This window comes from Pterocles gutturalis, unplaced genomic scaffold (genome assembly GCF_000699245.1).
Source record: "Pterocles gutturalis isolate BGI_N339 unplaced genomic scaffold, ASM69924v1 scaffold19130, whole genome shotgun sequence".
NCBI lineage: Eukaryota > Metazoa > Chordata > Aves > Pterocliformes > Pteroclidae > Pterocles > Pterocles gutturalis.
Window position 1 is genome coordinate 27,195 of NW_010146262.1, and position 25,823 is coordinate 53,017.

Genomic DNA, 25,823 nt, shown 5'->3' on the forward strand with positions numbered 1-25,823 from the left:
GAAGTCCGTAACCCTTCTGCCGTTCCAGTGTTGGCTTTTCCTCCAGTCTATCAAGAGAGTCCCTTCTTACCACCGTACTAACACACAGTCTCCATCTTCTATTGAGTAAAACTGCAAAGGCTTTAAGTCATTGTCTAGTTCAACTTCTTTTCCTTCCAGCTAGAATAAGAAAGGAAATAAAAACTGATCAGACTTAAACTGAAATCTGTTCATGTAACCCAAATATAGATCAGGCATTTGCAGTCAGGGAGGATCTGTCATATTACAGGAATGAATTTACGTCCTAAATTACAGCATCAAGACTGTCCTTCTTAAGTGAACTCAATTTCATTAGGTAGTAGTTTAGAACATGTGATTGACCTTCAGCAGCATGCAGTATTTTATTGTTGAATTCCTCATTTTTAACTCACTTTAGAACTTCTGTAGGACAGTTTCAGTTCTGAACCAGGAATTTTAAGTAGGCGATACAGCAATCCTTTGACCTTCTGAATAGTCATAGACTCTGCCAAGCAGAAAGAAAGAAAAGTTACTAGAAAAATGCTGCTACCACTGAGCTGTAGCAAAGTATTAGAGTTTCAACTATGCTTGCTGATAGCAACACTGCAAGGCTGTATTGCTGTTTCAGGTCTAACTGCAATAATGTTTTTTGTACCTGAAACCATAACTGCTAATATCAAATTGAAAATGGTTTAATCTCTGGGGGATAGGACAGGATATGCTACTACGGTTTAAGTGCTTGGATCCCATATGCCAAATTAAAGTGTTATGGCTTCATAATTTACCTTTGTTGAGTTTGTATTTACTCCATGCTAAACTAAGTGACCTTTGGGACACATACCAGTCAGGTTACGACTACTTGCATCTGGCGACTGTTCTTTGAAGTTTTCCTTACCAGGAATTGGCTTTCCCAGCACAAATAAATGAATGTCACTGTGGAAGTAATGCCATTCTTAGAAATGGTATTACATTAATTAGTCCCAAACAAATTGCCAGCAGAGTTGTAGAGTGGTTTATATTATGAAGTCAGTTACACAAAGGGATATTTTTTTGTAATGGATCTTGAATGAGTAAATGTAGTTTGTTCCAGAGACGATACCCGTGTTTGCAATAGATATACTCAATATTTCGGTTGAACTTTCACTTCTTTTGAAGCTTTACCTAAAGGCACAGCAATAGTGAGTTATTCCTGTAATACCACACATTGTACTTAGACAAATATTTTTCTATCAAACATTTTGTAAGAGCTGTATCTATCTGATTTTATGCAACTTGTGATAATAAATGTGATTTTTATTTTAGAATAAAGCTTGAGTAAGTCTCTTCTCTCCGACCCCCTTCTGATGCATCTTTCCAGAACATCAGTTTGATTTAGAACAAAGTCTGTTCATTCTAGTCTCACTACAGGTGCTCAAACTGGTACAGTTTCTAACTTACTGAGGTCTAGTATCTAATACATTATCTACAACTGCAGCCTACATCGTTGGCTCTTACAACTTCATGTTCTTGTGATTTGGTTTAACACAGCCACCGGATTTCACACCAGTTAATTAGCCTTTGATTGCCTCAGACACATTAGTTGTGAAACCAGCAGCAGAGGTCATAAGCATCAACTTTCAATCTTCAAGCTGGACTGAAAGTAAGTATGAAGGTCAGAAAAATAATTACTTTTTCAAACAATTTCAACCTTTGTCATTTCCTTATGACAGAGTCTTCAGGGAAGAATCTTCAGGAGCTGACAAAGCCAGAGGCAGCTGCCATTCTTTAATACAGTTATTTGAAAAGGAGCTACAAATCGGCTGCTTAAACTTCTTACCTGGTAGCTTTTTCTCTACTGGCTTCTGTTCAGGTCTCTCGGGACACTTGATTGTCAAAGCTTAAGGAAGAAGAGTGAGGCATTAGTGAATGAATGTTAAGCCCTGTTCTGTCAGGAGCACAGTCTGGTTTTATTACAAATTGCTTCCCCTAGCTCAGCCTGATCTAAAAAAAAAAAAAAAAAAAAAGAGGTTGTAGCCTGTATCTGAGCAACTAAGACAGCATTTACTCATTCTCTGAAAAATTAATTTTATTAAAATAATGAAATTTTTATTTTTCTTTGGTAAATTAAGGCAAATATTTTAAAAGTGACTCCCTAATACTTAACATGTTCTTTTGGTCAAAAGGAGTATTTAACTGAAAAAGGCTTCATTTCTAGTTAACTTTTTAAAATAACCTGCAGTAGAATGGAAACTGCCTACTCAGTTTAAAGCAGGTTTTTGACCCCCAGTATCTTGTAAGCACACTACGAGCACATTTTTTTAGGAAGTAATCTCTGTAAAAGAATTAGACTAATAAAAAGACTCATCCTTGAAAAAATGTTTTGATTATGTCTAGCCAACTAGATTCCTTGTTCTATTTAGTTTTCCACCTAAATGCACTAGAATGTAATGCCTTAAAATACTATTTTGCCTATGGAGTAAAAAAAAAAAAGGTTAATTTCTTCTATCAACTAAGAAACACAAAACTAAGTGAATTTCTAAGTCTGGGCTGTATCCCAGTTTAAATATGCAGACAGCCCCAAATACCAAAGCCACCCATATTTTTCTTGACTGACCTAAAGTTAAGAAGCTATTAAAAAAAAATTATCAGAAAACAATGCAGCTATGGAGGTTAAAATCTCAAATGTCTTCTGCAGAGAAGCCATTCACGGAGTCAGAATGGAGTATTGAGTACCTCTGTTCTCCATCAAGCCTTAATTAAGGGGGGGAAGGAGACAGTACACAGAAGCAGGTATCTAGTCAAACTCATTGATACAAGTCAGAGAACCAGAATGACAAGCTGTAACACTGTGACATCTTAAACGCTTTTGTATCTTCTGTTCTCCATATACACCTAGGAAACACTAAGCTTGTAAGATATTTTAAATGCAGAAGGAACAGTTTTGACCATTTCTGGCCTCTTACTCAGAAGCTGGTTTTTCAGAGTTGAAGGCTGTTGGCTCTTCAGTTCTCCTTCTTCAGGTGCACCATATTCTGTGGGAAGGAAAGGGCACAGAGACTAAAACTCCACAGTAAGAGCACTGTGGTGCTGGATCAGACACAAGGCTGTTGGATGAGGCACGAGCCTGCTGCCTCAGTTCCCTCCGCAGCCAGGATACTCAGTATAGAAAGTGGTGGGTAAGTGCCGTTTGCACAGGCCTGCCCATGGGTGGGCTTTCCTAAGGCACCAGAAGCACATGGACAAGCTGCCAGGGGAAAGGAAACTAAAGAGAGCCCAAACCAGTGCTACCACAACGCCAGAAGCAAGGAACTGTTAAAAGTACTTGTACTTACTAAGACAAAGCGCTGGGTATCTGGGATGGGCAGCAAGAAATTCTTCATTGGGTTTGTTTTTCTCTGGGTTCCAATGCCCACCAGCTGCTAACCAGTCATTTCCAAATATTTTGCGATAATCAAGCTCTGCTCCTTTTCTTTCAGCAGGGGGGATCTGTACTGACACAGGAATGGCACATAATATAATTATACAACTTTCCAGAGAAGAAAATCTAATTAATGATGTTGACCCCTTGTCTCTTACTTAGATGTTCAGTATGTTTTAATGCTACCAAGAATCGTACAAACCCCACCTCCATGTACTGACTGACCCATAAATGAGTAGCTAAGCAAAGATGTTACTGTATATGATTATACAAGGATTTTTTTTTTTTGTAGCTATGAAACAGATGCTGCTTCTGCCCTCTTTTATGATAAACACTTGCTGAAAGTCTTATTTGGTTTAGATAATGCTATTTTCCTATTAAAGAAGGCAAATGCTTGAATTACTGCCCCTGAAGTAGATTCAACTGTGTTGCTTTTTCTTTTTTTTTTTTTTCGGCCAGAGTATGGTTTTTGTTAACAAATCTTGCAGCTTCTGCACAACTCAAGCACTTGAAAAAACCCACCATTCCTCCATCTTGCCCTAGTCCCCACTGACTTATCAGCATTCACAAACAGGGCTGGATCTTGTAGCCCTGCTGATGCTCCATTCACTAGGTGATGGAACAGTTGGCACTTTTCCTGCACCCACACGAACACTAATCTTAAACTGAAAACAATTCCTCAAGCAATGATTTAATGTTTTTCCCCAGACTCATGCAATTTGTTGAAAGATCACATACCTCAGACTTGTTCAAAACCTCCAATTGACTTATCTTGGCAATAATTAGCTGTCTCAGGGTCTCTGGGTTCTTCTCTGTGTCCATGACAGGGTTATTGTGACACTGCAGTGACCGCAAACTTGGCAGTTTATCAAGCTCATTGATAGATGACCACTGAAATGGAAGGGAACAGTCTTTTGAGGAAACATAAACATATCTCATTTCAAAACAATACATAGTAATGCTGATTTTCCCCGTACAATGACCATGTCTGAAACTATTCTTTTGGTCAGCAGAACCAAGTATTTTCATCCTGTTCATTTAGCTAAGGAAAAAAAATACATTACTTTAATTAAATAAAGAAAAACAACCCAAAAATGAGACAAATTTGAACTACTCAGCATTTTAGATCATTAGAAGTCTGTGAGAGGAGTTATGAGGTAGCAGAGAGAGGGATATGACTAGCTACCATAAACATGTTTAACTGAGATGTTAAGGAATGTTTTTACATTTGTAGATTATGCCTCTGTGTTGAACAGAGTTTAACAGTTACCTCAGGATCTTACACATACAATCAGAGAAATTTTAAAAAAGCAAATTGCAAGATACTCCTAAACAAAGATACAAGTATTTGCAAAATGCAAAGCTATCACAATCAAACCTACCTGTGATATTTTATTGTCATTTATTGCGAGGTGTTTTAGTGAAGGAAACATTTTAGTCTTGCACCCTAGGAAAAAGAGTAAATTTACAAGACAATAGTGAAAACTTTAAATAACCAGAATTATAAAGTTATAAGTAAATTACTTCTTTTACATACCAAATCCAACATCAGGAAAGTGTATAGAAGATATTCCAGTGTTTCTAAGTATTAACTGTTCTAATCTGAAATTTAATAGATACAATGGTTACTGTACATGGCTCTGGAAGTTTTTTGTAAGGAAATATTACCTCAATTTTTTTTTTTAAAAACAAAGATCTAATGAACTGTTGACATGATGCATAATCACTGACAAATGAACAGTAACTTCACAGACAGTGCCCAGACTTCAGCAGAGTGTTCAGTAAGTTTTTCAGAGAATAAGCACAATATTTTCTAACTTACAAAATGGTTCCTGGATTTAAATGGTGTGGTTTTCCAAATGATTTTTTTAAATAGCTTATGCCTTTTTAAAAGTTTTTAAAAGCTGCTATTTTGGGGTACAGTGCAAGATAATAATTCTGCAAATTAGCAAAACTATTGTATTAGTCCCACAGCTTTTCTGTGACTGTAGCTGAAGGGCTTTTACACACACACCTGCTTTCCCTGGATGGTAACCCTAAAGCAAGAACAGCTTAAAGCACAGCCCTAAAGCATAGCCCAAGCCTGTAACTACCATAAAGACACGGCTATTGGGAGTACAGTAAACCAGAAGAATCTGTGCAAAGGGTATTACCACAGATATTCTTTTGAAAAAGTGGAAATACTTTTACCCAATGCATTATTACACTGTTTGGGGTTTGTTTGGTGGTTTTGGTTTTTGGTGTTTTTTTTTAAATTTTGAAGCATGTCCTTTCAAAGTCTTTAAGCTACCCCCCAAAAAGCACTGAAACTTCCAAAAGAGAGTGCCTGTGCACAGGTCGTGCCACACACTTCTACCAGTAAAGTAGCAACAGTAACCTTCCCCACAGTTAATAATCAAGAGCAGATAACAGTGACCAGATAACAGAAGAATTATCACCACACCTTCTACCTCCCTCCAACCCCTCTTTGTTTTGCCATCTTTACGAAGGTGGGCACCCCGGGTGTAAAGTGGTCATGGCAAGCGTCCATCACCAACATCTTTAGTGTGTCAGCCTCAGGAGTGACACCGTCCAACAAACTGGCAAGCGGCTTTCTGCAGGCTCAGACGACTGTGAGATGGCTGCGCAGCTACTGATGAACCGGCATCGCACTGTCATGGTCAGAAAACCGCTCCTAAGCCATGACTTCCACAGCTCCTTTGCTTTGCCACTCCACAGAAACTCTACAGTCCTGTCATCTTGGATAAAACCCAGTGCAGACTAATATATGAAGAGCTTAGTAACATGATAAATCACTTCAGTTTAGTAAGTATATAATGAAACCCTAGTAACATACAGGTTAAGAATGTGTCACTACACAACAAAAATAAGACTACATTAAAATAGCTCAAATAATTCAGTTACTCTCCTCAAGAGGGCAAAATGCCTCTGTTTCAAGATTCCATACATCTTCCATGCAACATCAATACTATCATATCTCAGTCAACAGAGGCTATGGAGATGAATACCCAGGACAAAGAATTTCCAGTAAATTTGTTTAATAGCTACCTGGGGAGATGTGCTATTAGATGCAGCTGGTTTCCATCTAGTAGCTGGTTGTCTGAAAGGTCTAACACTTTCAGGGTCTGCAGGACATTATCAGGCCTGCCATGTTGGAAAACAACAAACACAAATGCAGAACATGTGAAGTTAATGAAAACACTCATTTTCTAAGTATATAACTGCATGCAAAGAATTGTGTGCATTTATAAATGTTTTGAAGTACATCATGAGAAGTTTGCATCATTCATTTTACAGTTACGTCATGGTGATGTAAACATTACAGGAATGTAGCTTTATCTGCTGTTCAACTTTGCAGTACATCGGTGAAACAATTGACTTACCTTTCCAAAACTGTAATATTGTTAGAAGTAAGGTACAATTCTTCAAGTGCTGGCCATCCTGAAGCACAAAGAAGAACCTAAGAGCAAAGCTTCATTTAATATAACAAAAGTTGGGAAAAGTTATTCCAGAAATTATGCTGTATGCAGATCTTCTCAGAACATGTTCAGAACAAGCCATAGCTCTCAAAAACAGAGAAACAAGTATTACAGATTGCCTGGCCTTCCCTTTCTTCTGTCTGGTTGTTTCCTGTGTCTGCATCTACCAGCACAGATGACATCAAACGGGTTCTGTACAGTCACAGGACTTACAGTGTGACAAACTGTGTGACATGGAAACTGAGTTTATTTTACTCAATAGGGTTAGATTGATCACATTTTCCCTATGATGAGGTGAGGAAATGGCAGTATATACTCGACTGCTAATGGTTTTGGAACTTCTGCACATCTCATCAGGTCTGGCAGACTTTTTAAATGTCATAATTTACCAGAGCTTGAAGGCTTCTCTGTCATGGGACTGTGCCAGCACATGAAACCACTAAAAACCAAGAATTGCATTAAGCGAGTACGTATCCTGAAGTTTTCAAGTATTCTAAATAAATTAATTAATTGAAATTGCTAGCAGATTCAAAGCTTTTGAGATGCAAGAACACAGACATACACATGCACAGCAAAATTGCCTAAAGCTTGTTTTTACAGGAGGTTACAAAGGTTACAAAGCAATGAAGTTCAGAAATCCGGACCATCAAATCCAATTTGTTACGTATATAGCTAACTGATTCTCCTATAAATGTCCACTATCCTAGACACCAAAAAGCCTCCTTTCATCAACTATTCTTCATGCTCTCTGTTACGGCTGTATGCAGTTATATGTACATCTGTACGTACAACTGTCTCATTATAGATGCAATACAAAATACTGAGATCTCTTCAAGTGGCAACATATGATTTGGGAGTCAACTGCTTCACACTCAAAAATATGAAACATCGTCCTACTGCAATATGTGCAACTCACGTAAACTTATAAACTCACATACAACAACTTTTCTTGCTCCAGAGCAAGAGTAGGAAACACCGATATTTTATCTCTAATTTGGATAGTGTCTCCCTATGTCTTCATTAAAACATTTGTAGGACTTTCAGACTTTGCTTATATTCTCATTGACATTCACCGCATTTCTCTTTTGCCTGGATCATATTATTATTTTGATTAAAAAGTTGACTTTTCAAAGTAACTCCCCATGTAGCTTAAGCAGTAACATTTTCAAGTTGTTTGTTCACAGAGTATTAACGTCAGGCAGGCACATTTATTTTCTCCCTTTTGTTTAGCTGCCCCAGAACACCACTTCAAGGGACAGACTTATGTCTCCCCACTTATAAGGGAATGAAGTGAACAAATTTCAATTTTACAGAAGAAGATTTCTCAACCAAAAATGTCTTTGCCATCTATGATGAATTGTCAGCTAGAGCAGAGTTTCAAAAATAAATGCAAAAACTATGCAATTTTAAACTACTCTGACTAACCTGGGGCTTCTCTCTGAAGCTTAGTTACCTCTAGAGAACTCGATCCTGCCTGAAGCAATGGCTCCAACCACCCTTTTGGCCACCCTGGTATGGAGAAGAGCTGCTAGCAGCTGCAACATTTGAAACATCACAATGCACAGATTTACTCTGATAAGCACTAGACAACATTTAAGGTGTTGTAGCCGCTTAATTCTTCCATTCACTTCACCACTCATATTGCTGCTGTTAGGGAAAGATTATCAATTGTCCTAGCATAAACCCCACTGACTGTTTAACAGCACAGTGAATGGACACTAAACAAAAATATAGCAATTACCCTACTCTAGCCCTGCTGCAAGAGAAGAGAATGAAGAAATTTACGTCTACTTAACTCAAACCCCAGTTTTGGTAAGTGCTCTATTATTGGATAACACCTGAATTTTCAGATTTTTTGCTGACAGCTAATTTCACGGTACACTACATAAAAAATCTGCCCCTGAGAAATCCAAATAATGGGCTGGAATTTACAAGCCATTATAGGTAATGTGGCACTACTGCTTCGTAAGCCCCATCTCCAAAAAAAAGCCTGCTGCTTACATATTTAACAACAGGACTTCATTTTTAATAGGACATCATATTAAGGGAGAATCATTTAACGTTTGCAAGTTTCAGTCCCTGAAACAAGTCAGAGCTTTGCTTATTCTGTGCTGTATCTGTGCTGCACATAACCAGGCATCATGCATTTCAAGAACTGCCAGTATGTGCAAAGATGCTAAGCCAATCTCCTGCTGATGCAAAGTGGTGCCAAAACAAGGACTTCATGTCATAATGACATACGTTCTTTGCATTTGTATTTGTTCTATTGCATGCATAAAAATATACATAAGCCTTTAATAACTACAAGAAAACAAAAAGTTTTCATTCACACAAACCTTTGGGACATGAAGTAATATTATACTCCAGCTGCTTTATCTTGACTTGGTAATGTACTAATGCAGATGAAGTTAAATGTTTCTTATTAGATTCCTGAGCCACTTCCTGTTCCTACACTTCCAACATTACCTAGGAACTGCATAGTCACTATGTAACTAATACAGTTACGCCACAGCACCTTTTCTAAGGATGATTACATTTCAGTAGAATAATATAATGCAGAAACGTGCATTGTGTTTTTCTTGCCTCAAAAACCTAACAATATAAATAAAAACAAAACCAGGAAAGGTTCTTACCTCTGTCCATGTTATCTCAGTTTTATTAAGTGCCAGAATCCTCAATTTTGAAAACACACTGGATAAAGAAGTTGATGTAGATGGAAACTTCATTTTGTTTTCACTGTGTAAAAAGAATAATTATCAGCATAATGAATAATTGCATTTATTTAATTTTAAGTCTCTAACTCAGAACTAGGTATTAAGGACAAAAACAATTTACATAAAAAAATTAATTAAATTAACTGCAAAGTTGTCACATATTTTAAAATACTATGATATATCCTTCTAGTTCTATTCAAATGTACTCTTTCCTAATTTACTCTCCTACTTCATGAATGCATATGTATTCATCTGTGACCTACTTCCCCCCTTTTCCTCCCCTAAGTTTTGAATATGAAAATAATGATTTTCATTAATATTAAACGAAACAAAGTCAGATTTTGGGCTTAAACTCCTTAGTGTCAATTGAAAATAAAGAGCCTACATGACTATCCAGACCCCAGTAAAATAAAGAGATGTAAAATCCACTCTCAATAGCAAAATATCACTATGAAATAGTTAAAAGATTCTCAAATCTGCAGTCTTCAAATTAGTTTTCAGTACTTACCCCCGAACAAAAGTTTTTATTTCTTTCCTAAGGTCTGATCTACCTGCATCTTACGATAAAAATTCCTTGCACTAAAAGCAGGCTCCTAAATAAAGACCTGCCTAGGCAGTCAGAATATATCAATATAATAATACAATAATAAAATAATACAATAATAAAAACCACAGATAGTCTTAAGACACTTGGAATGACTTTAAAAGAAAATTAAAATATATTTACTTTACAGTTTTACTATGTAGAAAAAAATTATCTAAGCTCATGAGAAAAACCCAAACAGGTTTACACACCCAGAAGGCAAACAGATAGCTACTGCTAAGCCTAACCAAAAAAATGCTAAGCCAGATTTTTAAGCAATAAGGATGTGTTACTAGTGCTTTCACAGGCAGGCTGCAAACTCCTGCAGCAGTGCCACCTCAAGGTCTTGGCTTCTTCTGAGGGGCCCATCTGCCAGCAGAGCCCCCGCGCCCCGCCAGTGCCACCCTGCGCACAGGTATCCAGAGTCCGACTGCTGCAAACGCACACAGGAAATCTGGCTGTGTCTGCTGGGAAGCTGCTCTCCCTGCTGCAAACCAGACTCGCTGCACACGTGCAATGTAGAAGCATACACGTTAAGTCAGTTCTGCCTCGGGGCAAACTAAGCTTTAAAATCAAGAGAATTGTCTTAGATGTCACAGAAACATATAAGGGCATCTTATGACACTGTAAACCTAAGTTTCTATACTCCCTGTTTCCTCATTTCTATAAAAGTACTCGAGTAATTTTTTCACCTTCAGTCTAACTGCTAAATTCTACAGTACCTTGTAAAAATCTATAATGTGTTTTAAACCAGTCTCCCTAGCCAACAAGCTGATTTGCATAAAAATTATTAAATCTGTTATGTAGAACACATTGACAAATGCTTAAATTCCTGTAAATGCTTACTGGCTGAAATCTGTATTCTATTTTTCAGACAACTGTGATTTTCCTACTTTCACAGAACTCTAGTCAACACCCATCTGCCCCAAGCACTTTTCCAGAATTTAATTTCACAAAGATGCTGAACTCCTAGGGTTCTAGTCTTTCCTTGAAAAGGGATGTCTCAAAAATATAGCATGCATATGAGCTGTTTAAGGACAAGATTTTTTAAAAAAGTATTTTAAAACTTCGCTCACATCAAAATGAGTATTGAGGCATCCAGTTATCTTTAGAAAGCTTACTCCATATCTAAAAGAGCCTCTTCTTTTTTGTCCCTACCCCAAAGAACAGAAACCCAAATATGAATATTTATACCTGACATTAAGTGTTTCCAGATTTTGAACTTGAGAAGCAATAGCTGTTACTGTCTCCCAAGATGATATCAGATTTTTTGATAAATTTATATGCCTCATATCTAAAATTTCATGTTAAGAAAAAGAAACATCTAAAGTCTGAATTTCCTTTTTCAGAAATTAGAAATAGGGTTTGTTTTTGCATCAAATAAATAGAATACACTTGTTTGGTCTAAGAGATGCTACTGCTCAGTTACAGCAAATTTTATTTTGATTTGTGGTATGGAAATGGCTTATAGTTTTATAAAAGAGCTTAACTGTACAAATCTTAAAATAGATTAACTTCTGTATTGACAGGAACTTTTACCAGTCCTTAGAAATGAACAAGTAATACCTGCTTTGTATTTCTGTAACATAGCTACACCACACAGAATTTTTGAATACATTATTATACATTTAAAACCTCTGCTGCCTACAGAACATACCAGTTCCATTTTTATGGGGTTATCTATTCTAGAGTTAAATTTAAAAAAAAAAATAAAAAATCAAACAAACATTGCAGTCACAGTAGCAACCTATGACAATATTTCTATTTTTCCACAATTTGCATTCATGAGGAAAAACTGTTGGGATCTACTTTTTACCTCTGTAAACATTGCATTAAGCTTCTAAACATAAACTGCAGTTTCAAACATATTTTAAATAAAGGATACAAATATAATTCATTGAAGTGAACACTTGGAATGCTAAAATATGTACTTAATTTGTGGTATCACGCAATATAGCAAAAAAGGATACTAGCACATGTTCTGCTGATTTCCTCTTTCTGACCAGCACGGCTCACTGCATGCTCGCGCACCGAGATATCTACCAGTTGGTTCAGTCGACTAAACGAGAAAGAACATTCCGTTAAGTAATCTTCAAACAGAAATAGGTTGTAACAACTATATCATACCCTTTTCATACCCACCATCTCCTTCAGAAATAGCAACATGCAGATTGCTACACTGCAGTGTCTTTCTTACCCTAAACCAGACACACCTCCTTTGTTTTTTGCCTTTACATTGCTACTACAAAAATAGGTCTGGTTGAGCCACCCTCCCACCCCCCCCACAAAATCCAACCCTCTTCCAAATGAAAAAGAGAGTGATAAAACAGACAAAATATAGCTATGCAAACTGGAATTTAGTTAGAGGCTCCAAGTTAAACAGGTTTCTGGTAATACTTTTGCAAGAGGTTCTAAGTTATTTGGGCATTCTTTGTGTCACTTATCAAAAAAGAAAGAAAGAAAAAAAAAGGATTTTCAACAGCTGGGAGACAAAGGGAGAACAGTTGTGGATATCAGCTCAGGAGGAGACTGCCACCTACTGAGCTAATACCTCTCTAGTGCCAGAAGTCATTAAAACTATTTCACATCATTAAGTTACTTCTTTCTTCCTTATCCTTCCAGACAAATGAACATGACATGAACTGACTGAAAGCCTTTGTCACTAGCAGCGCAGTGACTTTCTGTCTTCCCTCTCTTAGTTACAAAGTCATTACTAATATAGGTAAACAAAGATGAAATAAGTGTATTCAGAAAATATTAAAATCCATTTATTTAAAAAGTAGCACGTATATGATTGCCAGTATTGTGATAATTTATCTCACTCATTCCTCCCCAAACATCATCACCTCCTATTTTGTGAAATTAAAACGAGGACTGTGAGCACTCAAACGTGCCATAATCCCAGTTCCTATCTGTAAAACACATAAATTATGAAGCCACAACAGTAATATTTCTTGTCTCTTCCACCATAGTGCAGTTTGGTTTACTTTCAGAGATATGACAATACTACATGCAAGGCAGCCAGCTAACATGAGCTAAAGCCCTTCTGAACACTCACCGTCCCCTTGGTGAAAATATCAATAGGCAGTGTTAACAGAAGTTAAACCAAAATAACCTGAAACAGACACTGACCATTATATACCAAAAGCTGTTAAAGAAGCAAAATCTTAATTTATATGAAATTAGAATGTATTTCATGTTTTTAAAAATTGTCACTTACTGAAGCTGCTTGCAAGAAATGCAGAATACATGCGTGTAACAATGTAATCATACTTCAAATGTTGTGTTGAGATCAGAGTGGTACTTCAACTTCTAGGTAATTTTGGAGAGTGATATTATTAAGTTAATTATTTTAAAAAATCCTCTAGTATGCAAATTAGACGTTGTTTCACCATGAAAACTTTTAAAAGTCTAATTTACTGTTTATCATATATTAACTTGACCCAATTTCAATTTCTTCCTCCAATAAAATGAGCTCTAGTGTTCAGAATTGAACATGATGCCATTTACATTGGTCATGTTTTAACCGCCAAAACCAGCACAACATTAGATTCACATCGTAACAGGCAAAAGATTAGGATTCTTAAAAAATTTAATCAAGAACACTAAATAAATATTTTACACTGTAGGCCACTCACAAAGAGTACAGAAAGACTAATTAATTGTGTGCTTGTACACCAGTAAATGTTTAAAAACAGAAGCAAACTTGTAATTCCAAATTTAAAAGAAACACTGAAACAAAATTAATGGTAAAAATATGAATCAGCAATTGAAGATGGCTATTAACCCAACAACTTCAAAAATGCAACTTAATGCTTAAACATGAAGTCGTAAAACACAGGACTGATGACACAAATCGCCTTAACTGTGTGCTCTCAGGATATTTGATTTATCATCCATTCACTGAAAACTCATGATATATGGTATGTTTCAATAGTCTATTGTAGTAAGTTTCTCCTCCATCAATCTCAATAGCATTATATATATATCACTCAGCAAAAAATCCTGCTGTAATGCCATGTTAAAATAAAACAAGTACCAATGTGATAAAGCACTGCAGTATTTGTAGACACAAAGTTACTTTAATGTGGTTTGTGTGCAAGATTTTGATTAGCTTAACAAGAAATCTACGAGTAACTTTGGGGGTAAGAAAGCCCGTCATTTCACCTAACCCAGTCTAACTACCAGTTGCTGCCAAAAGGGAACTGCACCCGTTTCCCTGTATGAACTCCCCTGGCATTTTTCAATCTGGCAACTGTATGGCAGCTACGCAAGTTGAGTCACTTCACTGATTCAATGGAAAACTAACCCATGAAACAAAGAATTATTTCATACTAGATCCATGAGCTGACCCAGCTCACCTTTTGGTTCCATAGCCACCAGATCTGGTGTTCAAGTAAACAGCAGACACAGACAAACAAAGGGAACAAGCAAGGTTATCTCTTCTGGCAGCAGCTCACAATCACGTCAGATTAAATATTATATTAAATCATATGCTCAGTATCAGAATTTTGAATTATCTAATCTATTTTTTTCAACAAGTTTCTTCAACATTCTTAGGCAAAACAATACTCTAATAACCACAGAATAATTACCCACGTCACCTGAGGACCATATAGTCTTCCTTTCCTTACAGCTGAACTACTACTTGACTAATCAATCACTAAGAGTGTATCTTTTTTCTTTTTTTATATTTTCATATATTACACTTGCCTTTGTTGTTCTGCAATAGAATCCACGCCAACAAATTCCACAGTCTTCTTTCCAAACATTAATGTATTCTCTGTCCCATCTTGCTTATCATCCAATCCGTACCGGTCCTTTACTGCAGTAAGAAAATCTACCCCAAAATTGGCCTTGTTTGGCCGGATAAACGATCCTCCTCTAGGATGCCTAAAAAAGAGCAGCCAAGAAAGGGTGAAATATGAGAAGTTATTCTAAGAACGACTAGTCTCAAAAGTACTAATTATTACTTTTTTAAAATACCAGGAAACAAAGCAGTCAAAAGGCAATTCTACAGGCTATTTTTAGACATAACTGTTCCCATTCAGTGAGCTCAGGTAAGATTTGCAAACTATCATTGATAGTATTTGACCCAACAAGTTCATATGGTGAGATGCCGTGAGAACTGAAGTACCAGATCTCCAGTTATACTTAATGGCAGTGCCATTATTAGAAATAACTGCTCTGCTGTTTATGAACTCAGTTTTTCCAGAAAACAAAGTTTCTGCCTATGAACAGATACAAAGTTATCTGAATCATACAACAAACATGTCTAGAGTCTTAGCTCAGCCTAAGGCCCCTAGGAATACTCAGAATAGTCACTGCCTCATTCATCATATTTGACTTGAATAATTCACTTGTAACTCTAAGAGAATGCAGCCTTGTCCTTCCATCCACACAAATGACACAAGATGCAAACTGTACCGCTTGGAATTCTTACACTAACTCAAAATTTAACAAATTCTAATACTAACTCTAACAATTTTGAAACAGAATATTCAACAGAATTATCCAGCTACTGTACATTCTACACAGACCTATGAAGTGTTTTAGCTTTTCACAAGCACTGAAAAAATCTTCTTGCATGACAACTTCTTGCCATGCAATTGTTTTGACAATTTCTATCAAAGTTAGGAAGGAAACACAGTATCTAGGAAAAACTTGCAGAGACAAGCTGTGGGAGTGGTTATCACAGAGCAGATGGATAATCTGATAGGAGGATCAGCCAGAAAACAACAGGAAGAAAATTGGTAGTTATGACTACCTGTCTGCCTTCCAGCTGAGAAGAGTACAGACTTTGGTTGGAAAGTACCCAGGGGGAAGAAATCACTAATGTAAATAAAACTCCTCTTTTCAAATCAGCATGTAAACATCGAGTAGCTAATTAGCAAACTATAATATAAAGCTCTTACAGAGTTCAAAATTCTCTCAGAACAGTAACTAGAGACTCTGAATCCTATGGACCTATTACAAGTAGACAGAATAGCACCATATACTCACATTTTTATTAATACACATATTCATTCATTAACATTTCCAATACTTAAGTACTCTCATATCCTAAAGAAGTATCTGGGTAGAAACTAGTTATTATTTACTTTAAAAATATTTTCAGTTTAGTTTTGTAATGACTAAGTTTATAGCACAATGACTACAAAACAAGCAGAGAGGCATACTCCTAGAGAATGTAAATCCAGTGTACACTTTTATGTTCAGCAAGCATTTTCAATTCTCTACATTCTTAATCCAGTAACTTTAAGTATTTTCTTCCATTCCTTTGAAGTTCTTCACAGCTTGCAAACATTTGGCTAACTTAAATATTAAACTTCCTCAAATGAAAACATTATGTGACTCTTTCTTAACACCACTTCTTAAAATAGTAAATGCCATTTTCACCATCTTAAATATAACATCTCTTACCTGCATAGTATATCACTCTACTTTTGCATTTAATTAAGTCAAACAGCTTCACAGACAGCAGGCAGCTCAGGATTCTACTTGGGGCTCTGGAGAGGAACCTTGTACTCTTGTCTATCTGTAATTCAGCCCAGGTCCTGCTGTATGTTTATTCTGACATCTACTGTCCTTTTTCCTGTCACCTCAGTTTTCCACAATTTGTCATCACCATCCATCTGCACTCAACAGTTCTGCTACTTTCCTTCCTCTACTCTCCCCAGCCCTCCCACCAGAGCTAATCTAGACCCCAAATCTGCATCCCTCCTGCCCTGCCATTTATCCCTGGCGTAGCCACACCCTTTGGGTCTCTCCATCACCATCCCCCATTCCTAAGCCCTTTTGTGTCCTCTCAGGTCACCATTTCCACTGGCATCTCCTTCCTCATTGTCCTTGCAGGAGCCACTTCTGTCCCTAGGAAAAAAACACAAAGGAAACTAGTGTCCTCACCCCTTGTCATTTGAAGCTAAAGGGAAAGGATCAGACATTTCTCTCTCAAGACCCTCCCATTTTTTTGTTTGTTTTGATAACAGCAAGATCATAGGGTTTCTCTCTCCTCTTCCTATCACTTCCACACACTACGCATGCTATCTTATGTATACTCAATTCCATTCCAAAGCCCAAGTTTCTTTTTTCAGTTCCATTCTATTAATCTGATCTACTTTTTCAAGAACTGTCACAAGAGAAGGACAGAAAAGGAGACCTGGCAATAGGAATCTATTTTCAGGCAAAATGATGATGTGTTCAAGGAGAGAGGTCACTTCCTGCAACTCGTTTTCCCTAAAATACGCTGCCTGTATTAACTTCCACACTAGGGAATATGAACTGTACAAGCCATATTGCCTGAAATTTTGCCTGAAAATAGATTCCTGAAAAAGCACACCTATTAGCAATCAATCTCCATAACTGGGAACCAAACAGATAAATCCTAATCCAAAGAGTCATCCAGCATGAGATGGAAGAACCTGCGGACTACTGACCAACCTGACTTAAGCTGAGCATTAAGAAGTCTGAGAACAGGAATTTTGCTCCCATGTGTGTAAGAAGTCCTGCAGCCAGGACAATACACTGTGCAAAAGAAGTGGTAGAAGTTATAACCCAATTTCCTCAAGCAGAAAATATGGAATATATCCAAGCAGGGCTCTGCCAACCAGCTAGGTCTGGTTAATAGTGACACTTACTTATTTTTAAAATAGAGAGGTTGACCTCAATCTCAGCAGTCAGCTTGTAGGACGCTTCCTATTCATGATTCAGAATCCTGAAGCAATACTGCCCATCTGCTAGCATGCCCAGGGCCCTTGAAAGATACTAATTCAAATTTAGATTAGCTATCAACTTCCACTGGTTAACTGTTTCCCTGAATAAAGGGGAAATTTGGCATCATTCTTCTTTGCTAATGTAAAACAAAGTGGTGGCACAGCTTATCACTACAGGTACACGATGGCTCTTCATGCACTAGAGGAATGTCACAGACATCCACTTCTCAGTACGTTAAGTGTAACACAGTAGTACATAAACTGTGTTCTGCCAACAGTTACACACTTGAGCTGTCTGACTGCATGAGCAAGCTTCTGAGCCAAGGAGAAATCTCAGCTTTATCAGCCTAGATAGTAAAGGTACATCAAGGGGCTTCTTTGCCCAGTACCTGCTGCTTGCAATTATTTCCTCAAGGCAATTATCATCATGACTGGGGCACACATACTGCAAAGCTCATAAGGTGTCATAAATCATATGCAGTCGAATCATGCACAGCTTTTCTAGATAGGCTCTGAACAGATCTTTTCCTTTAAAAGGAAGGTGCTCAACAGACGAGACTTCTTTCAGAAGAATCTACACACTGCAGTAAAGGAAACTGTTTTAGAACACGGCTTATAAACACGGATCTGCTAAAGTGTATCAAATTCCTGACTGCATGGCAGAAGCTTTGCAAACATCAGCAAGTACTTAAAGTTCTTGCAAGTTTACCTTAGCGAGACAGACATGACTCTGAGCTTTCACAAAATAAGAAAGACATCTGCAGTTCCAGATGCTATCTTAAGATTTTGCTGGTTCACAGGACAGTTTGTTTCAACACTGTTCTACTGACAGCAGAGAGCAGAACTCTCTGATGGGTACAGTGACACACAGTGAAACAATCAAAGCTTCCTAACCAAGGCCTCCTGAGGCTAAAAGGAATCTTTACAACACATTCTCCCCTTGCTAAACGGCAATCTTTTGCTTCATAAACACTAAAATTATATTGACATCTTCCTGTATTTGAAGAGTTTGGGCTCTAGTAGATACTTCTGGAGGTGAGTCTGTCATTCTTAGAAGGAGAGATAGTCTAATTTCATATAAACAGATCTTCTTTTGGGCAGGAGCATAAATCTCACGCTAACGGTAACATCTGATTGGTCACAAGTGCTGTCTGTAAATTTAAAAACATGTCCGTATGCAACTTACAAAACTCAAGAAGGAAAAATTGAAAACATGTAATGCCTTTGCCAGAATGACTCGGCATTTCAGGACTACACAAATATACAAAAGTCAAAGTTCCCAGCAGAAGAAAACTCAGTAACACAACGAGGGGCAAAAGGGCCACAAAGTTCCGAGAAGCAGCTGCAATTCTGCCAGGCTGAGAGCATCACAGAAGCAAGCTTCACCTACTTCCCTCTGCTTCTTGGGCTTGCTGTGAAAGTCAAATCTGGGGAAACAGATTACCATTTAATATGGTCAACACTTCTAGTAACAGTATCTGCTAAAATACCATGATTCCTCCAGAAAATGAACTGGGAAGAACAAAACGTTCTTTAGCAGGAGACGTACTTCTTTCAGTTATGACTCAAAGTACTCTAAATGTGCGATGCAGCAGAACGTCACTCCCACCTTGTGAGGTAACCAGCGAAGTATGTCATCTACTGCTGGGGAATCCACACATCTTCCCCAGCAAAACGGTGAGAATAAAAACAGCTGCTGACATACAATGCCTGTGTAAACACTACGTGCGAACAGAACACTCAAAACTGACTGAGAGAAGGGCTAAGGAGGAAGACGACCCTTCTGCCAGATTAAACAGGACTCTATTTCACAGGAAGCATAAAAGAAGCCTGAACATCTCTAACTGCGGGGCGAAAGAACAGGGTACCACAGCAGCAGACAAAACCTGGTTTGATGCCATCAAAAGTCACCCCCCCCCAGCAGCACATCCCCACCTAGGCCAGACCCAGCTGCCTCCTGGCCAGATGCTGAGGCGAGCGTGTGCCCAGCCAGGGGACAGACAGCATGGGGAGCAACATACACACCCCACGTCTCAGTGCACACACGGGACCTTGGGGGAGCTTTCTACCAGCATGCACGTCAACAGACTGCAGGAAGGGGTGCAGGGATGCAGAAGCTGGAGCACCCACACCTCCCACGGGCAGTGTGTGCCGCTGAGGCACTCGCACAGCCAGGGGAGGTGCGTGTGCTTGTAACCCACATCTCCCAGGGGAGCACGTGCACGTGACTGTGTGAATGGGTCTGTGGGACAGCAACTTATCTGAAAGCATACTCATGTTTCAAAAGCTGCATATAAATTTCAACACTATTTTAAGGCTTGATTACTCCTCATTTCTCTTGGAGAACCTAAGAACACAGCTTATTTTAATAACATGATACACTACTGCAACTGACAGCTAAAATAATAGCTTCCTCAGTTATTAGGAAACAAGATATTATCAGGGAAAAAAATTCAGAAAAATTACACTAGAGTATGCCTTGCTATTTCCAGCTAATCCAGAGTTGATGAACATGCTCATTATGTCAGGATATTTTGAAGTACAGCTGTTTTGTTCTTTGGTTCTCATTTTAATTAGTACCACACCATATATGACCCAGATAAACAGATTGCCATGAAACATAACAGTTTAGATCATATTTTGCAAAAACTTACTACAAAGACCACAAACATTTGTAAGCAGAGATACTGATTTGCCCAAACAAGGGCTACAAAGAAGATCCTCTAATAATGAGGATCTCAAATTCAGTTTTATTTTCCTCTTTTGATGTAATTTTGAAATGTCACTCTGTGAAAGATTTTTTTTTAATAATTCCTTGCAACATTACCTTGAAAAGTATTTTAAAATGTCCTTTCACTGCATTTGTTTACAATACTACTACACGAGCTGCTTCTGCTTATCAGAATTCAGGGAGTGAGCAAAGTAGGCTTGTAAGGAAAGGATACTACTGATAAGGTTTGAGAAAAAAATATATAGAAATTTTATTTAGCTTTATACATACATTATATGAAGAAACATAATTCCCCCTTCCCCCCAAACGGTAGTAGTAAAAAGATGAGATTTTATGTTGGTTTTTTTCAGCATCTTCTTAATAAAACAAGGTAACAATTTTTTACTTAAGTTGCCTACATCTTCACAATTGGTACATGAACTACAAACAGAAAGTTATGTCTCAGAGTCATGGCTGACTGCTAGAACTATTAGTTACTCTCTTAGACTCCAGAAGGACTTTCTCTGATTGGAACAAAGCAGAGTACAAAGAGCAGGTATTGTAAGAACAACATGCCTAAAGATTACTACATTTAATTCATTTTAGGTATATGCAGCTTCACTCAAAAAGTTGATTCTTACAACAAGAACTGAGATCACTATTGGAGATCTCATCTCCTGGGAGGACACTAATGGTTGCTAGAAAAGCAAGAGTCTATACATATGTACATAAATATTATACACACACAGATGTAAAGCACTCAAGCTTCTGAAAGCGTCCCCAACATGTTCAGTTGCTTCTTCTGTCCAGAGAGATTTGGGATGGACAGCCAACTTGCTTTATTTTTACTATTACTATTATTATAATTAACAAAGGAAAAAATCCCCAGTCCTCATAGGTGTGTTTTTTTTTTTTGTTTTTTTTTTTTTAATCTTTCTAAAGAACAGATTTTGGTTTATCATCTCATTTTCTGATAATGAGGCCTTCAGGGCTTCCACCTTACACAAATGTAGAAGTTAAGAAGATACAGACTAGGAATTCTGATTAGCACTACTGAATGTAATCCACCCCTTCCCTTTTTTATGCCTGTTTGGCTACAGGTAAGAGATCATATTCTCAGAAAGAATTTAAAAATAGCTACTTTTAAATTTTGAATTATTTAATAGGCAAATTCTTCTGCTGATTCAGTCCAAGACCAAATGGCTCTAGTTGCTGGCTTGAGAACAACTTTGATCTGAACTGATAATGAGGTAAATTCTTTAACAAGCCCTGAACTGCTGTCAGATCTCAATACAAATACAGTAGCCTCCTTTGCTGCCTCAGGGAATTCCATTTGACTCCAGAAGACCTTTTGGCAAATACAAAACTAGACCTACTTTCCCCACAATACAGAAATAATAATTGTAAATTTTTATTTTTTTTTTTTTTTTTACTTCTGTGTGACATTTTACAGCACCAGTTTTAAGTCCCTTCTATATCATATGCCTATATTCACACAGGAGAAAGTGATGAGATTCATCTACTCATAAAATGGAAATTATCACATTTTTCACAAGCTGAAAACATATGCTCAAGGGTTAGCAAATGCATGCACTGCTACTACATGCTTTTAATTATTCTTTTGGACGAAATTCTCATAACAAATTTTCTCTGTTGAATCATCCATTGAGAGCAAAATAAAGTACATGTACAAATACAGCATCTCTGGCTCTGAAATGATCTTTGAACTATGACTAGCCAAAGCTAGTGAGACTCTGGAAAACTGTCACTATGTACTTGCCTTGTCCTTTCACACTTCTCCAGTCATATGCTATTAGACAACGTCAGAGGCAGGAAACTAAGCAAGAAAAATCTTTTCACCGACCTAATCTAGCTATTCTTATGACTTTCATTTACATGCAAGTTGAAAAAAAAAAAAAGATTATTTGTTTATCCTCTCATTGATGGCTTTAACTTTTTCAAGATAATTAACATGAGGAATTAATTTCAGAGAAAAATCTTCTTACATTTTCCAACAAACCAAAGCAAAAACATCCAAAAGCAAGACCACAGACAACTTTTAATTTCTTTTCTTGTTTTTTTCACTTTCTTTAATATTTTCAAAAGCCTTCTATTAATTCTGAGTGCTCACTGTCACCGGATTTGATTTATACTAGGTTAATTTTACTTGAATGAGCACTTGAACAGTTAGGAAGACACTGTAATCAAACTGCCCTTTTACAGTTATTACCAGCCTTCAAAAACAGGAGGTGCAAAAAGACCTAGAAATGTCTCCACTTCATCTCATTAATATAACACTGGCTGTGGCCCAGTGGTCAAAACAAACATCCATGTAATGCCATACACTTTCTCCAAAAGTAGCCAATAGACAGTGGTTGGGAAAAATATGACAACAGGGCAAGTATTTTAGTGGTACAGCCACACTATATTCTCTCAGCCTTCACCACTTCACTGCTCAGGAACTTACTAAGCTAGCAGCCCTTAGTGTTTAAAAGCCATTGATCACTTTTCTTCTGTGAATTTATCTAGTTATTTTTTTTAGCTCATAAAGTTCTAGATGCTGCAGTGTCCTCTGAGATGGAAATCAACAGCTTACTGTTAACCATACAGTCCTGTATTGTCCAACTTCAAACATGTTAAGTGCTTGAGTCTTTAAACTTAAATATAATGCATGTATCTACTAAAAAAAAACCCCACACAGTTACACTGTGTTTTGCATGTATCAAATGCAAGCGAACGTACTTGACAATTCCTCAGTGATACATACATAATCCAAATCATTATCAGGAACTTGGTATTTTCCCTTAACAAGGTGTAAGTCATGTTAAGTCTAAATCTAAACTGTATTTGAGACAGTTAACATGGATCAACACTTCAGAATTACCCAAGGAAGGTCTGTAGGACATATGGATTTCCTTACTAAAGTAGAAGGTCTAAACCTACTAAAGGTAATACTAATAACATCCAAGAAGCCCCATTTTATCACATACCTCTGAAAACATGACTTGCATTTTCTAAGTATCTACCATATTCTAATCCCTGTAAGGGGATTAATAATAGTGCAACAGCCTTTATGTCATAGCTAGTTACAGCATTCAGATTTGTTATCTTTTTAATATCAGCCAACTGATAACAAAAGGGTTTGCCCTAAAAGTCATAAAAAGGTATCTTCCCATGACCATCCTGACAACATGTGTGACATGCCAATACTGTGAATCAACTCACCTGCACTTAAAATACTGTGTTCCTTCATAAGTTCCATCATGCTTTCCTCTCTGAGGATCATCCCATTCCACTCCAAGCCAAATTCCTGAAAAATATGGTAGGTACATTTTCAGATTTATGGTATCATAGCCATTGAAACGATGGCTGGAAGGAACCTCTGCAGTTCATCTCGACTAAACAGGTCAGACAGGTAAGTCTTTACCCAGATTTTGAAAATATCCAATGAGAGAGAGGTTCCAGATTATCTGGGCAGCCTACTCCAGTGCTGCATTACTTCTGTAGAGAAAAAGATTTTCCTGTTGTTCAATTTGAACCTTTCCAGCCATAATTTGCAGCCATTGTCCCTTATTATATAACCTATAGAGCAAGAAGAATTTGGATCTGTCATCTTTGCAACCACCTGTCAAACAGCTGCAAGCAGCTATTAGATGCCACTTAATCTTCTCTTCGCTACAATAACCAAGCCCAGATCCCTCAACCTCTCTTCACAACACACATATGTGGTCTATGCCCTTGACCACCCTGTTAGTCCTCCACTGGATCCTCTCCAGTTTATCTACATCCCTCTTGAATTGGGATGGCCCCAGATACATTATTCCTAGCACAACCTTGTCAAGAACCCTTGCCCCAGAGGGGGATAACAGCTTCCTTGGATTTCTTGGCCACGTTCACTGTTCTAAGGTAACCCAGTACAACGCATATCTTGCTTGTGACAAGAACTCACTGTTGGCTCATATTCATGACAATATCTGCCTTAACTCCTAAGTCCTTTATAATAGGCCCTGTGAGTTACTTGTGCTTCCCAGTCTGTACTGTACACTATTTATTTCACACTACATGTGGAAATTTATCCTTCTTCTTTAATCTCTTAGTCCCAAACCTAAAGTTCATAAAGTTTGCTCTGGATTGCAATTCTACCTTTTATCACACCTGACAGTTGAGGGAGAATGCTGTTCATTATCTGAGACACTGATGAATATGTTAAACAATACAGACCCCAGCATTTATTTCTGTAGCACTTGCACATTACCAGATATCAGGTCATTGATGACCACTTTTCCACTTGACAGACCTGCAGACTTGCAACCCACTTAACAGTCCATTCATCTGGTTTGTATTTGCCCATCTGCCAAATAAGATTCTTTATAGAGACACTGCTAAAAGACTTATCAAGGCAAGGAATATTCCATCCACCGTTCTTCCTTTGTCCACATTCCCAATCATATAATCACAGAAGGTAGTGAGGTTTGCCAAGCACAACTTGTTCCTCTTCACAAGTATCAAGTATTCCCAACTACCATTGTACCCTTACTAGACTTCTAAAGGGACTCCAAGGGAACATGCTACGTGATCTGTCCAGGAACTGAAGTGAGGCTGATAAATCTACAGCTCCCTGGTCTCTCTTCATGTCTCCTCTAGAACTGTATGCAGGGCTAGTCTTCTTCCAAGCATCAGCAATTTCCCCACCCTGTCACCACCAGTTTTCAAAGATGATATATAGTGCTCTCACAATCAGACTGGACAGATCTTCCAGCAAGCTGGGCTGAGTCTTATTTGTCCCCATGCATTTGAATATGTTATCAAAGGAGCACCTACTCTGTTGATCTGCTGCTGCTGCCTGTCTCTCTCCTTCCCAGACTATGTGAGTACGCAGAGTTCAGCCAAGAGACTGTTCATGAAAACTAATGGGAAAAGGCACCAAGACCTTACCACTGTAAGAACAAATGTAACTAATTTAAACCAGAAGTACTTTTTAGACTCCTTTTGACACCTCTGACTTCTATAAAAACCCAACAATTTATCCAGATTAGGAGTTGCCATATCTACGAAAGAACAAGGGGGGAAAACAATTTTCAAATTGTCATGCTCTACTAGCAATTTTTTTCAAAATTAAAAAGAATATCGTCAGAATCTAAAAACAACCATTCAACGTAAAGCGTATTTCCTGCTGTGATGTTTACCTGCTGCAGGAGGAACGCTGCCGACATAGCGCACGGTGCCGTACT

The 25,823-nt window shown here is 37.7% G+C and overlaps 1 protein-coding gene across 1 annotated transcript; it reads right to left on the reverse strand.

Moving 5' to 3' along the window:
- Positions 1-66: 66 nt before the first annotated feature.
- Positions 67-25,818, reverse strand: TBCE (tubulin folding cofactor E; the record flags this gene model as incomplete). The annotated part of the gene is made up of 16 exons (XM_010085684.1): positions 67-159; positions 411-502; positions 1,814-1,873; positions 2,940-3,008; positions 3,309-3,462; positions 4,133-4,285; positions 4,777-4,841; positions 4,932-4,996; positions 6,443-6,538; positions 6,778-6,854; positions 9,507-9,609; positions 11,365-11,464; positions 12,141-12,229; positions 14,884-15,063; positions 23,818-23,902; positions 25,779-25,818. Coding segments are annotated over 16 exons (1,521 nt in total), but the record flags the coding sequence as incomplete, so codon positions are not given.
- Positions 25,819-25,823: the final 5 nt, after the last annotated feature.